Source organism: Cyprinodon tularosa, unplaced genomic scaffold, assembly GCF_016077235.1.
Source record: "Cyprinodon tularosa strain WSP-4 unplaced genomic scaffold, ASM1607723v1 ctg178, whole genome shotgun sequence".
Taxonomy (NCBI): domain Eukaryota; kingdom Metazoa; phylum Chordata; class Actinopteri; order Cyprinodontiformes; family Cyprinodontidae; genus Cyprinodon; species Cyprinodon tularosa.
Genome location: NW_024038597.1, coordinates 792,315 through 806,938, shown reverse-complemented (window position 1 = coordinate 806,938; position 14,624 = coordinate 792,315). Strand labels below are relative to the sequence as shown.

The window sequence follows — 14,624 nt, the reverse complement described above, 5'->3', positions numbered from 1 at the left end:
CGCTATTATCCAAGTCATCTTGAAAACATTCTTCTTCCAAATGTTGGCTACATATTACGGGTTTTTTCTCTGGCCAGAAGTTCGATGGCAAATCCTCCCTCTTCAAGTTGGCGATCCAACGACCAACCCGTCCGTGGAGGATCAGGAATCAGAAAGGTGGAATAACTCTTTTATTTTTCACTTTTACCCGATGTATTCCAGCATCCAGCTGCCATGCACGTGGGCATTGTCAGTTTCACTATAGCTCTGGTGAATTTCAATGGTGAAGTCCTCTGGAAATCTTCAATAATTGTTGTTGATTGCAGATGTGTCTAGTAGTTCCCATTGATTTAGCTTGGAATGCGGGGAGAATGGCGCTAGGCTTACCGCACCGTGACGTCACTGCCGGAAGATGGCAGGAGGGAGGGGCTACTATATTTGGGAAAAAATAGCCGCTCCCAGACTGGAAAAAAATCGAAATCTAGATAAGTCATTATTTCTCAAATACGTTTTTTTTGTTCTTGAATTGAGGAGGTAAAAGAGACATTTTGCCACATTTAAATAAGAAAAAAAATTGCATTGTCTTATTTCAATTGCATATTACCTAATTATCTTATACCAAGAGTTAAAATACTCATCCTATTGGCAAACTAACTCATTTACCTACTGAAATTAAAGGTAAATACACTTATTTTTAGAAATTTTTGCTCATTTTCAGAACGTTTTTGCAGTGCAGACTCAGTGATGACGACAACCTTTTTTTTACTGATTAATGCTAAGTTCATTAAATCACCGCAAATGTATTAGTTTTAGGTATAAATAATGATCCATTGATTATTCCTTGCTGACCTAACTTTTCCTTTAAACCCTTTTCAACCTTTTTGTTTTTTACTGTTGCAAAGGGAACCATGATATTTTTTTTGTTTTTGATAGACCAAAGTAATGCATCTGTTCTTCGATCTATACATTTCTGGAGCCGTGTATTTTTTCTAGATGTGTCTTAATGTGCTTTGAACATTTAGAGGTGGAAATGTCTGCTTCCATCTTATTTCTCAGGGGAAGTTAAGTTAGATGAAATAAAAAAACGTCCATTTTGGTACAGACTAAAAGAGTTTTTTTTTTATTTAACTTAGGGTCGTATAGTAGGACACAAAGTCCTTATTCAGTCACTGATAGTGCAAGTTCTACTTGATGAGGTCTGTAATATATAAAAAAATGCTGGAAATTACAATGAAGGATTTTAAGCAATTTTTGTTTGTAAACAAGAAACAAAAGTGAAACTGAATGCTTTGCAGCAAAACCTGTGTTGGTAATGACAGAGGTCAGACGTTTCCGGTCCTCTCCAGGTTTTCTACCACTGTTGTTGCTGTTTTGGCCCATTCCTCCATCAGACCTCCTATGGAGCAGAGATGTTTTGAGACTCTCACTGGGAACGCAGACTTCCAATTCCCTCCATTTTATTATTTATGGGGTTTAAGTGTGGAGATTGGCAAGGTCATTCTGGAAATTTGGAAAGCTTTTTAATCTGAGCCACTCCTTTGTGTTTGAAACATTGTGCTGCTGGAAGACGCAGCCAACTTCCATGGAAGGGGGATTGGGTTTCAAATCTCACCATAAACGGCCCTGTTCATTCTTCTCTTAAAACAGATCAGTCATCCGGCCTCCTTTGAAGAAAAGCTACCCCAAAGCATTATGTTTCCACCCCAAAGCATGCTTCACAGTAGGTCTAGTGTTCTTGGGATGCAGTAAAGAGTTATTCTTCCTCCAAACATGACGGGTTGGTTCCAAAAAGCTCTAGTTTGGTTTCATCTGACTACGTGATGTTCTCCCAGTCCTCTTCTGGATCATACTTTCTCTGGCAAACTTCATGCAGTTCTGTACATGTACTGTCTTCTGTCTTCTGCAAATTTCATTGCACTTGCCCGGGGGGCAAATGCAATGAAATTTGTATTATCTAAATTTGTGTTATCTAACATCTAATTGGTCACCCTGCACATTAAGGCGAAGCAAATCGATTACAGAGACTGTGATCCACAGGTTGTGAACATATGGTGGTGACTCGATTCGCGTTAACCCCGCCCCCTAACTTTGATGGGTGAGTTTGACAGATTCTTTTAATGGTTTCGATGCACTGCGACACAGGACCATGAAATAATTAAATGCACACTGAAATAATTATATATATTTTTTTTAATAAAATGAAGACGTATTTTATTAAATTAATGACACATTTATATATTTATTTCCTTATTTATTTAATGAATTACACATTTAATTAATTGTTTATCGCTGTATTTATTTATTTAATTGTGGCACTTTATATTAGTGACGTGGTTTTAATTAATGAATGACACATTTATTTATTCATTTAATTCCACATTTAATTAATTATTGACACATTTAATTATTTTTTAATGCTGTATTTATTTATTTAATTTTGGCACTTTTTATCCTCCATACTTTATTGCCCTCAGGCACTTTATTAAAGCTGTACAACAGAGAAAACAAGCCGCTGCAGCTTTGGTTTATTGAATCCATCTGATGCTGTGAAAGAACGTTTGACTACACTGACGTCACAGCTGGGGATCACTAGAGGCGCCCAGCATGCTGTAAAATTCTCTTGATTTTTATTACTTGGAGCATTTTTAGCGCGATTTAGACCAACAACATAGAGAAAAAAAGGATAATCTACCATTATACACCATAATATACACCAAAAAACCATCATACCCCTTTCTTTTTTAAATTTAAAGCAGCTGTGGATCCTGGCGTTCTGTTATTCCAAACAATTTGACTTTCATGATGAGACTAATGTTTTATTTTGTAGTTTTTTTTTTTAACCATCCTATGCTTACACTGCAAGGTAAAATGTCTCCTGCAATATATATGAGTGCAACAGTTTAAAGCCCAAAATGTGGTTATTTTATTCCCAGAATCAGTATCTTCATGTTAGGCTGGAGGCAGAAGGATAAGTTGAAAAACCCAGAGTGTCTAGAGACGGAGTTAGAAGGAAGAATGAAGCAGAATAATCTTTTACTTGTATAGAACAAATGTGCCGACTATTCCTGCCAAAAAACGCTTTAGAGCTTTAGCAAATTAAAACCAGATACACGAAGTTTTAAATAACAAAAAAATCACAGAAAAGCATAAAAAGGACACATTTGCATTGCTACAAAAAAACAGCTTATATTACTAAATCATTTTAATGCATAACCCACTTATGTTGAGAGGTGCAGAAACCATCATATAATCATTGTATCTCATCAGACTCCTGCTGTGCTGAGAAAAGCACGAGAGGAGCAGGTGGAAGGCGATGCTACTGTGCATTAATCTTTATCTGTTTGCTCTTTCTGTTTTCTAATAATGGGAACAAATCTTGACTTTACTGGAAAATAAACACTCAGCTGAATAAGTCCCATCAGTACCATTAACGAGTTGGCAGCGGTTTTTATGGCTTACTCAGAGCTAAAAAGCCTCGTCCCACAGCAGTTAGTTTGGGTGTTTTCATCGTTTCGTGACAGTGTCAGAATTATTATAGCTTCTTTTTTAATTGAGAATGGGAGCAATTTGTGTTTTAATGTCACATCTGACAAATACTTTAAAGGTATGAGAAAATAACAGCAGGAAAGTCCCCTTCCTGTTCCAATGCTGGGACCTTATGCAAAATGTGTTTAATAACAGCGGCGGCTGGTGGAGTTTTCTATAAGGGGGGGCTGTAAATTCAAAATAGACGTATACTAAAAACCAATCAAATGTATACCTGTCATAAACCGAAGACAGATGGACCCAGTATTCAAGGAGAGACAGTCAGTAGGAAAGCTCGCGGACACTGCAGGCTGGGGGGTGGGGCACCGCCCAATCTCTGACACTCTGCAGTGGGAGAAACACAGGTAAGTGACCACGATCATCTAACAGAAAATTATCTGAGTTGGTCACTTACCTGGTTTAACAGTCCAGACCAACGGTGTCCCCAAGTGCTGCAGTCCCAGAGGTCATGCTGGAAGCCGATCCTGATCAGGGGTTCAGAACAGACAGGAACAGACAGAACAGGCAGGATCCAGATCAGGCAGGAACAGAAACAGGTGGCAGGATCCAGACTTCCAGGCATCCACAGGCTCCCAGGAGGGTTCAGAGTCTGACTGGGACCAGAAGCATGACCAGGTGGTCAGGCACAGGAGCAGACAGGATCAGGTGCAGACAGGCAGGCTCAGTGGAAGAGGGTAGCCGAGACAGGACGTGGAACCAGAACTTGAAGCAGGACTTTAAACTGGTCTCCTCCCTGGAGCCAGGCTTACTTTGATAAAAACTGAACCTCCCCCCATAATGAGCCAAAAACCCAGAGGACTCCGCGGGGGAGGAACAGTGGACGATCAGGAGACGAGACAAACACTAAAACCCTCTTTCCACTGGCTGCTAGGATCCAGGACATGAACCATGAACTAAAACTGAACAGAAAGACTGACAGAAAGACAAGCAATGATCTGGCCCTGAATGCTCAGGCTGAACTGAATATAAACCAGAGGAAACAGGTGAGAGGAATAAATTATAATTGAGGCAGGGAGGGAAAAGGGCAGGTGAAAGGAATTACTAATTAGGGAGGAGCAAACATGCCTGATCATGACAATACCAAGTTATTACACCAGTTTATTTATATGAATACCGACAACAAAAAACTTTATAAAAACACTTTATAAAACAAAACATATTTTAATGTACAGGTTTATCTTTGTACATAAATCTTGCCCTTCTGAGGCATTGTAAAGGTAAATCTGTGTTTTCAATGCTCCAATATTGTGTCACAAACCTAAAAAAATAATGTACAAGTTTAATAATGGAAAAGCTATTAGTCAGCTTTATATTTTTTGATATATAAAAACTATTTATTATTTTGAGAATGTGTTTATTTAGGAGCAGCTATGTAAATTAACAAACACCTAGAAAAAGTAGATTATATTCTATTATTTTCCATGTGAATCCCAGATTGTTCATTCTTTTCCTTTTCTAAAAAGCACTTTAAATCAGTCCTAGATGTCTTAATCCATGCTGGCTCAGATCCTGACGTTTGAAAAAGGAGGCAGGGAAAGCAGAATAAAGCCTTAGCCTCGCTGCATGCAGTTAGCCTAGCCTTGGACCTAAACCAGGTCCTGGAAAAGGAAATTTCTTGCGCCATTTCTCTCTCTCTCTCTCACATAAATTCTCCTTATGTGTGAGTGTGCATGGTTGTGTGTCCTTGTGTGTCTGTGTCGCCCTGTGAAAGACTGCCCACCTGTCCAAGGTAGACCCCGCCTCTCGCCTGTAGATTGCCAGAGATAGGCACCGGCCGCACCGCCACCCTGACAAGGACTGAGCAGGACAAGATGGATTGATGGAAGTAAAAGAAAAAGGAAACTATGATGGCGTTTCCATTTCTGTCTTCAGGTTTACATAAATACGGGGAAATATGTCTTTAAAGTGCTAAATTAATAGAACATTCAAGCCCTGTACATTATGGGCAAAAAGTGGGAGCAATATTTATGGTTATTTAGCATGTTTTAGGAGAAAAATAAAATAAGGGTTTCATTTTTTCCAAGTCATTTTTTTCACTATGTCATTCATTCGTTTCTAAAAATATTTATTTGTTAATTTGTGGCGGACCACTAGGGGGCTCCACTCTCACTCAGTGGAGAGGTTGTAGTTATGTTTGTTGCGATGTGTATATATATAAGGATTTTCTGTACAGTTGCTCTCAGTTGGAGTAGAGTAAAGAACTGTTTAAACCTGCCTGCTTTGTGTCCTCATCTTCACTCCTCCACAATGGTGACAGATATTTAGTTTGGAGCTAAATATTTATTTAACAAACTAAATATTTAGTTCGCAAATTAAATATTTAGTTTGTTAAAAAAAACATTTAGCTCAAGGCTAAATATTTAGTATGTTAAATAAATATTTAGTTTGCAAATTAAATATTTAGTTTGTTTAGCTCCAAACTAAATATTTAGGCTACTTAACTTTACAAACGGCGCCCCATAGTGCATGTCATCTGTTGGAGTTACTTTTGTCATGATGTGTTTTTTCTTAACCTGATGAAATAATATGCTTTAAATCTCTGACTAAATGTTAACCGGTTTCCAATAAGCATCTGTGATTGGTTAAATCTAAAAGCAAAACCCCAGCACGGCGGCGGGAATGTTAATGATGCGAGCTGTCCTCTGCAGGCTTGCTTATATGACTCACCTGAACAAAGGCAAAGCAACATGGCTGCCGGCTCCGTTTGAGGCCCAGGTTGTGATCTCCACAGTTCAGATGACTTCAGGGAGCTTTTGATTTCAAATGACCTGCGTGTGTGTTTGACATTTCAGAATGAAATGAGACGATTCATTTAGATGATTAGCGGGATCAAACCTTTAAACAGACCCCTTTGGCTCACAGTGATCATTTACTAACCAACTTTGGTTAAATTAATCCAGAAAGAAAATGTATCCCTCATTAATTATGCAATATTCCAATAATATTTGGTTTTGTAGTTATGGTCCCCAAATATTAATAGTATTTTATCAACATACTTTTTTTCAATCAATATTACCCTCTTTTGACTATTGAGCCGATCTTACAATTTCTCAACTGGGAGGTCAGTAAAGCGTTTCTTATCTTATGTTATAAAACACAATACAATGTTAGCTGAAGAGTTTTGATTATGTGTTCATTATTCTAGTTTTTATGCTTTAATAATACAGAAAAAAATAAATCAGTCTCCTGAAAGCAACAGGGTGTTATTCCTAATGTTCAGTGAAGTTCACTGTTAATGATGAAGCAGGTCAGTTATAAGTTATTCATGCACCCCAATGTGTGTCTGATTAAAGGCATGGCTGTGAGAATGGGAAATTGTTCCTCTGCTGCTCTGGGAAAAGATTTCTCCAGAGTTACTCATTAAGCCACATACGAATTTGTGGGTTTTAGGAACAAAAATCAGCTCTGATGTTGGCAACGCTCCAAGCAGGAGGGTGTTTGATCCTTAACAAAGATTGAAATTGAAAATTTGATTTTAGAATTGAAAACAGATTTTATTTTTACTGAAACAAGCAATCTTCCTGGGGGTCAGGAAGATTGCTCCTTCATATTAATTCTTCCACATAAACTTTGCATCAGGGGAATATTTCTAACTAATATGAAACACATTCAGAAATACAGTCATATAACAGCTGCTTCTGTTACAACTTATGTGTTAGAGTGGAAAGGGTTCTCACTAGGGCTGACTTAATCGGATTAATCGTGATTTATCTAATTTAATAATCGATTAATCGTTAGCTGGAGTGTAGAGACTGTAAAACATGCTTTTAGCTGAAAGAGCGACTCACTTAGAGCAGGAATTATACCAAATAGTAAAAAAAAAAATGTATAAACATTTTGCAGATAAAAAAATATTTTTCATCTCTCAATATGCTCTAATCAGAATTCCTAAAGTGGTTTTAGTTTAAGGTTAATCGATGTTTAATCGATTGTTCAATAAAATAATTAACAGATAAATCGATTTGCAAAATAATCGTTTGTTGCAGCCCTACTTCTCACGAAAATATGTTTTTATAGATAAAATATTCAGACCGTCATATATTGTTCAGCTGAAATCATGGTCAAACAGATAACTCTGCACATATATGGTGTCATGATTTTACTAATAATCAGACCCAAATGCTGAAGACCAAACAGGGAGACCAGGAGAAAAGGTTTGACAGGTTTTATTGAAGAGATAATGCAGAGAGAAGTGTTGCACTGAACTCTGCTCATCCGGAACTGTAAAGTGAGGGGAAGACACAGCGATTAGTTCAGGCTCTGTGGGAAATTTGACTCGTGAACTTGGAGAAGAGGATCTGGTTGCTGACTCAGAGAACCAGATCCAGAGAAGTTGTTGAATCTTTGACTCCAGTCTGTATGCTGTAGTTCCAGTGTTTGTCTGATTCGGTGGAAGGTGGAACAGGGTTTACCCAGAATGCGTTTTTTTGTAGGTGAACGGAGAAGCTGACTGCCACTCAGATTTCCTGCGGTACTTGAACGGGTCGTAGTGGAGATGAATCCCTTTCTCAGTGTGAAGCTCAAATGATCTCTTGGGGAAAGTGGATCCAAACCTCCTGTTTGTAACCCCAGCTCAGTTTGAAGCTCAGTTGATCCTTCCAGGGAGAGAAGGTCCGAAAAATCCAGTTTGCAGGATGACTTCCTGCCAAGAGGCAAAGACAAAAACAATGTTAAAACTCAGGTTGACAAGAACTCAGTTTGACTCAGCAAAACTTGGCTAGAGTACCCTATACTGGCAAACACTCTGGCGTCGAGGTAGTGGCAGTCAGCAGCTTAAGAACGCTCCGTTAACGAGGAAACCATCCGCAGGTGTGTGAGGAGGCGGACCAGAACCAGGCGCCTCCTGGTGGAGGAATGGAGACAAACACAGAATACAAACACACAGACAGGAGTCCTGAATAAAAACACCGTAACACAACAGTTCAAGACATTCGAGTTTAGTTACAAAAACCATTTAACTTGAAGTCAAACATATAAAAAAAAAAACTCTTGACTAAATCAGTGAAACTCAAATTTAAAAAGCTGCTATGTACATTAAGAAACAAGTAGTTGAAAACAATAATCAGTAAAAGGATGCAATTTTATCACAGTGTGGCATTGATTTTATCTAACTAGGTTTATTTGGAATGCGGTCAAATTAGATTTTAAACTAATTGAGAGCAACTGGATTATGTTTAAACCAGTTCAAAAAGCAACACAAATAGATCCATAAAAATGTTTTTGGTAAAAGTAATTTGCTTAATCAGAAATCAAAAACCTTTATTTGTTTGATTCTTAACCTTACTATAAAGGAGAAGATTAGTCAGGAAGGAATAATCAATGGATCATTATTTATACCTAAAATGAATACGTTTGCGGTGATTTAATGAATTTAGTGTTAATCAGTTAAAAAAAAAAAAATTTGTTTTGATCACTCAGTCTGGGAGCGGCCATTTTTGCCCAAATATAGTAGCCCCTCCCTCCTGCCATCTTCCAGCAGTGACGTCACGGTGCGGTAAGCCTAGCGCCATTCTCCCCGCTTTACAAGCTAAATCAATGGGAACTACTAGACACATCTGCAATCAACAACAATAATTGAAGATTTCCAGAGGACTTCACCATTGAAATTCACCAGAGCTATAGTGAAACTGACAATGCCCACGTGCATGGCAGCTGGATGCTGGAATACATCGGGTAAAAGAGAAAAAAAAGAGTTATTCCACCTTTCTGATTCCTGATCCTCCACGGACGGGTTGGTCGTTGGATCGCCAACTTGAAGAGGGAGGATTTGCCATCGAACTTCTGGCCAGAGAAAAAACCCGTAATATGTAGCCAACATTTGGAAGAAGAATGTTTTCAAGATGACTTGGATAATAGCGCGTTGTGACAAACACCAGATACAGCACTGGGACTTGATCAACAGCCGATACCGCACCGTGACGTCACAAACCAGTAGGTGGCAGTAGTGTTCTTTGACAAACATGGATGCCTCCAGTAAAACACATTCACATGAAAATTACTCTGAATTAAAAAGCTTATCATTTATTGAACAGTTTGTTATAATTTCATCGTTCATCGGATAGAAAACTAATTGTTTGCACTTTGCCATAAACAAGGGAATCAACAAACATCTAAAGCAATTTTGGGGGAAAAAAGACTCGTACCCTGAACACACCTCTCAGATGCAGCGTGTTGGCGGTAGCTTCATGGTGTGTGGATAATTTTCTGATGGATGGATGAAGTTTAAGACAGGGCAACCATCAGTGGGTTTGAGAGGCAGAGGCTTCATTTTTAATAATCTGTTGATCCTTTAATCCTCATTTGTTTCCGTATTACGTACCTCCATCTCATAAAAGCACTAAAATGTGGTTGTCAGGAGACAAAATTCTGAAAAGTTTCATTGATATGTTTTTTTTTTTTGTAAGGTACTCTGAGCAAGTTTTTATCCCCATGAAGAATTAAATATCTAAATGTTTCTGCTTACAGACTGTACTCCTGTACTCCTTCCTGTATGAAACAGATGTTTCATGTCAGTCCTTGAGGCACATGGTGTTTGTGTAGATAACAGTGTCTTATATTGAGTAAAGGTTGCATCCCGGGTGAATGAGCCAGAGGAATACTTCACTCTCAGGAAAGATTGTTTTGCTTTGAATTGGGTTGTAATTTTCAGACCTTTGAACATTTTCTATGTCCGCTTAGTGAGTCCACGTTGGGTTTCATGACTGGAAGGTAAAGCCTGAACTGTGAGTGCACAAATGGAATCAGGTCATTCTGTAGCCGCCTAGTATATTTCACATTTCATCACATTAGTGAATTTTATTGGGATTTAATGCCACGGAGCAACACAGAATTAAAGGTTATTCTGAAACAGAAAAATTAAATAAAATTCAAACAAAATCTAACAAGTCCAATTCAATTCAACATTGTTTATTTCTATATCGCCATTCCACAACACTGCAGAGAGATTTCAGTCAGATCATTTGGTCAGATTAAAGGTCCAGATGTTTCTATCTAAGTATAATAAGCTGATTGCATCGAGTCATTGCCTTTGCAGGATTCTCTCATCCTGGATGAGCAGGTAAAGACAGTTTACACCCGTTTGCGATATATTGTTGACTCTCTAGCAATCCCTCACACTGAGCATGCATGTAGCGACAGTAGAGACAAAACCTCCCTATGAACAGTGGGAAACCTCCAGCAGAACCAGGTTCATTGTGAGCGGCCATCTGCAAAGGCTGACTGAGGTTCAAGAAGACAGAAACAGAGAAAAAGAACTCAGAAGCACTATATTATAAAAGCTAACGGTAAATTAGCTCCACACGACTCTGGCTGGGAAAGAAACAGTTAAGCAGACGAGCTCTCAGACTGTTCTCATGTTAAAGGGATGAAAGAGCAAACATCCAGTTATATCCCTTTCCCACTGGCCGGAAAAATTGTTTAAACCCGGGAACAATGTGCTTTTAGCGGCAGTGGGAACAGCTCACTGACTGGTGTTTACCCGGGTCAAACGACTCGCCAAGCGACCCACGTTAAATCGCTTTGACTCTGATTGCCATGCTGTGGGATCACCACAGCCGGGTTAACTAGCTAATTTACGTGATACCATTGAACGCAACGTGCGGACATCAACACAGCGTGCCAGTCACTTCTGATCTAAAAAGCAGAAACAACTCTGTTTATATTCATGGGGTAGCTCTGGTGAGAGGGATTCAGGCAGATAATAGAGCACACTGACTACGCCCTGGCTTTCTGACATGTTGCTCTCCATTGTTTACTTTCCTGATTACTGTCACACTGGTAACATCATCAACACTAACACAGCATGATGGTGTAACCATATGTGAAACCGTGGAGGCCAAGCAGCTGCCAGGGTGGGGTTAGACCAGCTGTTTTAGCCAATGGGAAAGGAGCCAAATGCAGATTTTTGGCAGATTGACCCATGTTTGAAAAGCAATGGTTTACCTGGTATTTTCAGTAGGAAAAAGGCTTAAGTGACAGTCAAATCTGAGCTCATCGCTAAGTCTTGGAAAGAAATAGGACTAAACACTGAAAAACAGGAATATTTGTCTATATGGAAGCCAAACGAGTAGAAGAGGAACATAAAGCTCACTAGGGTGAAACGCCCTGCCTTGGCAATTTGTGCAATTTTGTGCTGAAGCCCTAAAAAGAAAAGGAGACGACGTATTTGGACAGACATGGCTGAGCAAACGTGGCTACTACAGTCTGTCAATTTTACAGAAAGAACTCCTTTTCACTCATTGCACCCCCGCCATGATTCTGCTTTCATCTGAGAGGAAGAAGAAGAAGAATCCTTGGTTGCGTACTGAGACATTTGCCCACGACCACCTTACGACGGCCGACTGAAAATCAAACATGTTTAATTGTCTCCCGACCTTACGATTCCTGATGAGGAGGTGGTTGTTAGGCTGATATCCCCTCCTAACCTCCTGTACACTACATGATACAACATCAGGCTGAAAGTTGGCGCAATCGAAAAATTCTCGCATTACTGGAGAATCGGCAAAAAATCGTACCCTTGTATGCAGGCTTAACAGATACCACAGAATGTGAGAATAAAGAAAGAAGGAAGAAGAAGGAAGTAAAGGAGTCAATTATTCTTTAAGGAATATAATGTGTTTATTTATATTAAATGCATCATGTTGATGTTTTGTTGCTGCAGCTTGTAAAAACACCAAATAAGTCTTTTATCTAAATTAATTAACCTCGTAGCTTTCAGATGAAAACTGTAAATCAGTGATGGTGTTGTGCTAAAGCCATTGTTTTTGCTTCCACAGGTACATGGCCATTATTCACCCCCTGCAGCAGCGTATGTCGTCCACAGAGACCAAGGTGGTGGTGGCTGTGATCTGGGTTCTGGCTCTACTCCTGGCCTTTCCTCAGTACTACTATTCTACCACCTACCAGATGCCTGACCGGGTGGTGTGCTACATCGCGTGGCCTGAGAATACCACGTTTGACTTCAAAAAGCTGTGAGTTTCTCTGTGTTGGAGCTTTTCAACTAGTCAGTGAGTGTTAATAACTTTTTCTTTTGGCATCTGGGTTGGGGGGATATTTGTATTCAGGAGAAAAAGTCTGAAAGGTTGTGCTTTGTGGTTGATAAACGGAGGCATCTCCCAGCTGTTTTATGTTTTTCCCTAAACTGGAAGAGAAGAAACTGACTGAAGCTGCAGCATTTATTAGTATTTCATTATAATTCTGCTTCTGCAGCTTTGAAGATGCTCAACATTTCCTGAATGGTTTAAAGAAGTTCTTTACAGAGCAAAAAAAAGGCAGGAACCCAAGAGACAGAAAGGCAGACATTTGTGAATTAAATGGTTAATAAGAGGAAAAACGAGCTGTGTTTGAATGAGAGTAAATCTACAGTAAGACTCATCTTTTAATGCTAATCGCTGGGTTGTCAGTTTCATTTTGCCTCGCTTTTGATTGATGTAATTTTAGCAATATTTCTAAAATTCTAAGGCTTGAAGATGTTCAGTTTTGACAGTTTTCCAATAAAATATAATTTCATATAAAAAGCTCAGCAGGAATTTGTCATGGCTTACATCAGCTGTTTTGCACAAACAAAAGGCTTTTGATAACGGCGCTATTGATTCCTGGTTCCCTAAAAGCCAATATTCACCTTTGCAATTTTCCTTAATTGAATATAAGAGAAAAAGTCGGTTTAATTACCCCTTTGAGAAACAAAATACAGGCCTTACTTCCTTTAATCTGCCGCTTTGAGTCACAACAGATTTAGATAAAAGTGCCAGAGGGCTGCTTGGAATACTAACTAACCAGAGTTCTACTCTAACACCTCAAGCATGTTTTGTTTTTTTCTGACTCAAAGTCATGCAGGGTCAAACTGTCACCTCTTATGAATATTTCAGCTCATTTCCACCTTCTTTCCTGTTTGCTGTTTATTGGTTAAATTCAGATCTTCTGCCATTCTGAGCTATTATCACTTATAAAGACTGGATAAATGAAATGATTAATCATTAACAGGAGTTTAGAGACTAAAATATGCCTTTAGCTGACAGAGCGACCCATTTAAAGCAGTAATTATACCGGTGCATTTTAGGTGTCAAAGTGAGGCGACAGTGGCGTTGGGTGTATGAGTAGGAGCGCTGAAATCGAAGGATTGACGGTACAAGCCCCGGCTCCGGCTTTCAGTGTCGTTGTATCCTTGGGCAAGACACTTCACCTGCATTGTCTACTGATGGTGGTCAGAGGCCCGGTGGCGCCAGTGTACGGCAGCCCCGCTTCTGTCTGTGACATATATATATATATATATATATATATATATATATATATATATATATATATATATATATATATATATATATATATATATATATATATATATATATATATATATATATATATATATATATATATATATATTAGTGCTGTCAATCGATTAATTTTTTTTCGATTAATCGCATCAATGCCTGAGTTAACTCGCGATTAATCGCATTTTAATCGCAAATTTTTTTTCTGATTGAAAATCATTTAAATACTCTCGATGACATACAAAAAATACATACAGGCTAGGTTTGTGCCAATGTTCTTTTTTTAAAATGAAAACAGGTCACAGACACTGATTTATGCCATAGAAACATATGGCAAGAAGATGGGGAGGCATGTAGCAAAAAATAACAAATATGTAGCCAAAAAAAAGGCCCTGAAAACAGGCTGATGTAAAAGACAGTCTTTACAGTTAATACAGTCTTTTGAACAAAGACAAGCATTTTACCCTACTGCTATAAAATGCAGTACAGTTAACATTAGATGTTAATTAACCAAGATAATAATGAACAATTTTCAATCAATACATCAAAATCAATAGACCGACATCACTAGATGGAGTCTATGCTCTAGAAAGTTACTTTTCAGCCTCTTAACAAAAATGAGAACACACACACCCACCCACCCACACACACACACACACACACCCACCCACCCACACACACACACACCCACCCACACACACACACACACACCCACACACACACACACACACCCACACACACACACACACACACACCCACCCACACACACACACACACACCCACACACACACACACACGCGCGATACCGACCTGTTGCGTACACAGACGGCA

At 38.9% G+C, this 14,624-nt stretch overlaps 1 protein-coding gene across 1 annotated transcript in view; it reads left to right on the top strand.

Annotated features, from left to right (window-relative positions):
• The window catches only part of tacr1a (tachykinin receptor 1a), a 140,835-nt gene that overhangs the window by 46,462 nt on the left and 79,749 nt on the right, over positions 1-14,624 (top strand). The window contains exon 2 of the mRNA XM_038281981.1: positions 12,300-12,494. Coding sequence (XP_038137909.1) covers positions 12,300-12,494 — 195 coding nt within the window. The remainder of the gene's footprint in view (positions 1-12,299; positions 12,495-14,624) is intronic.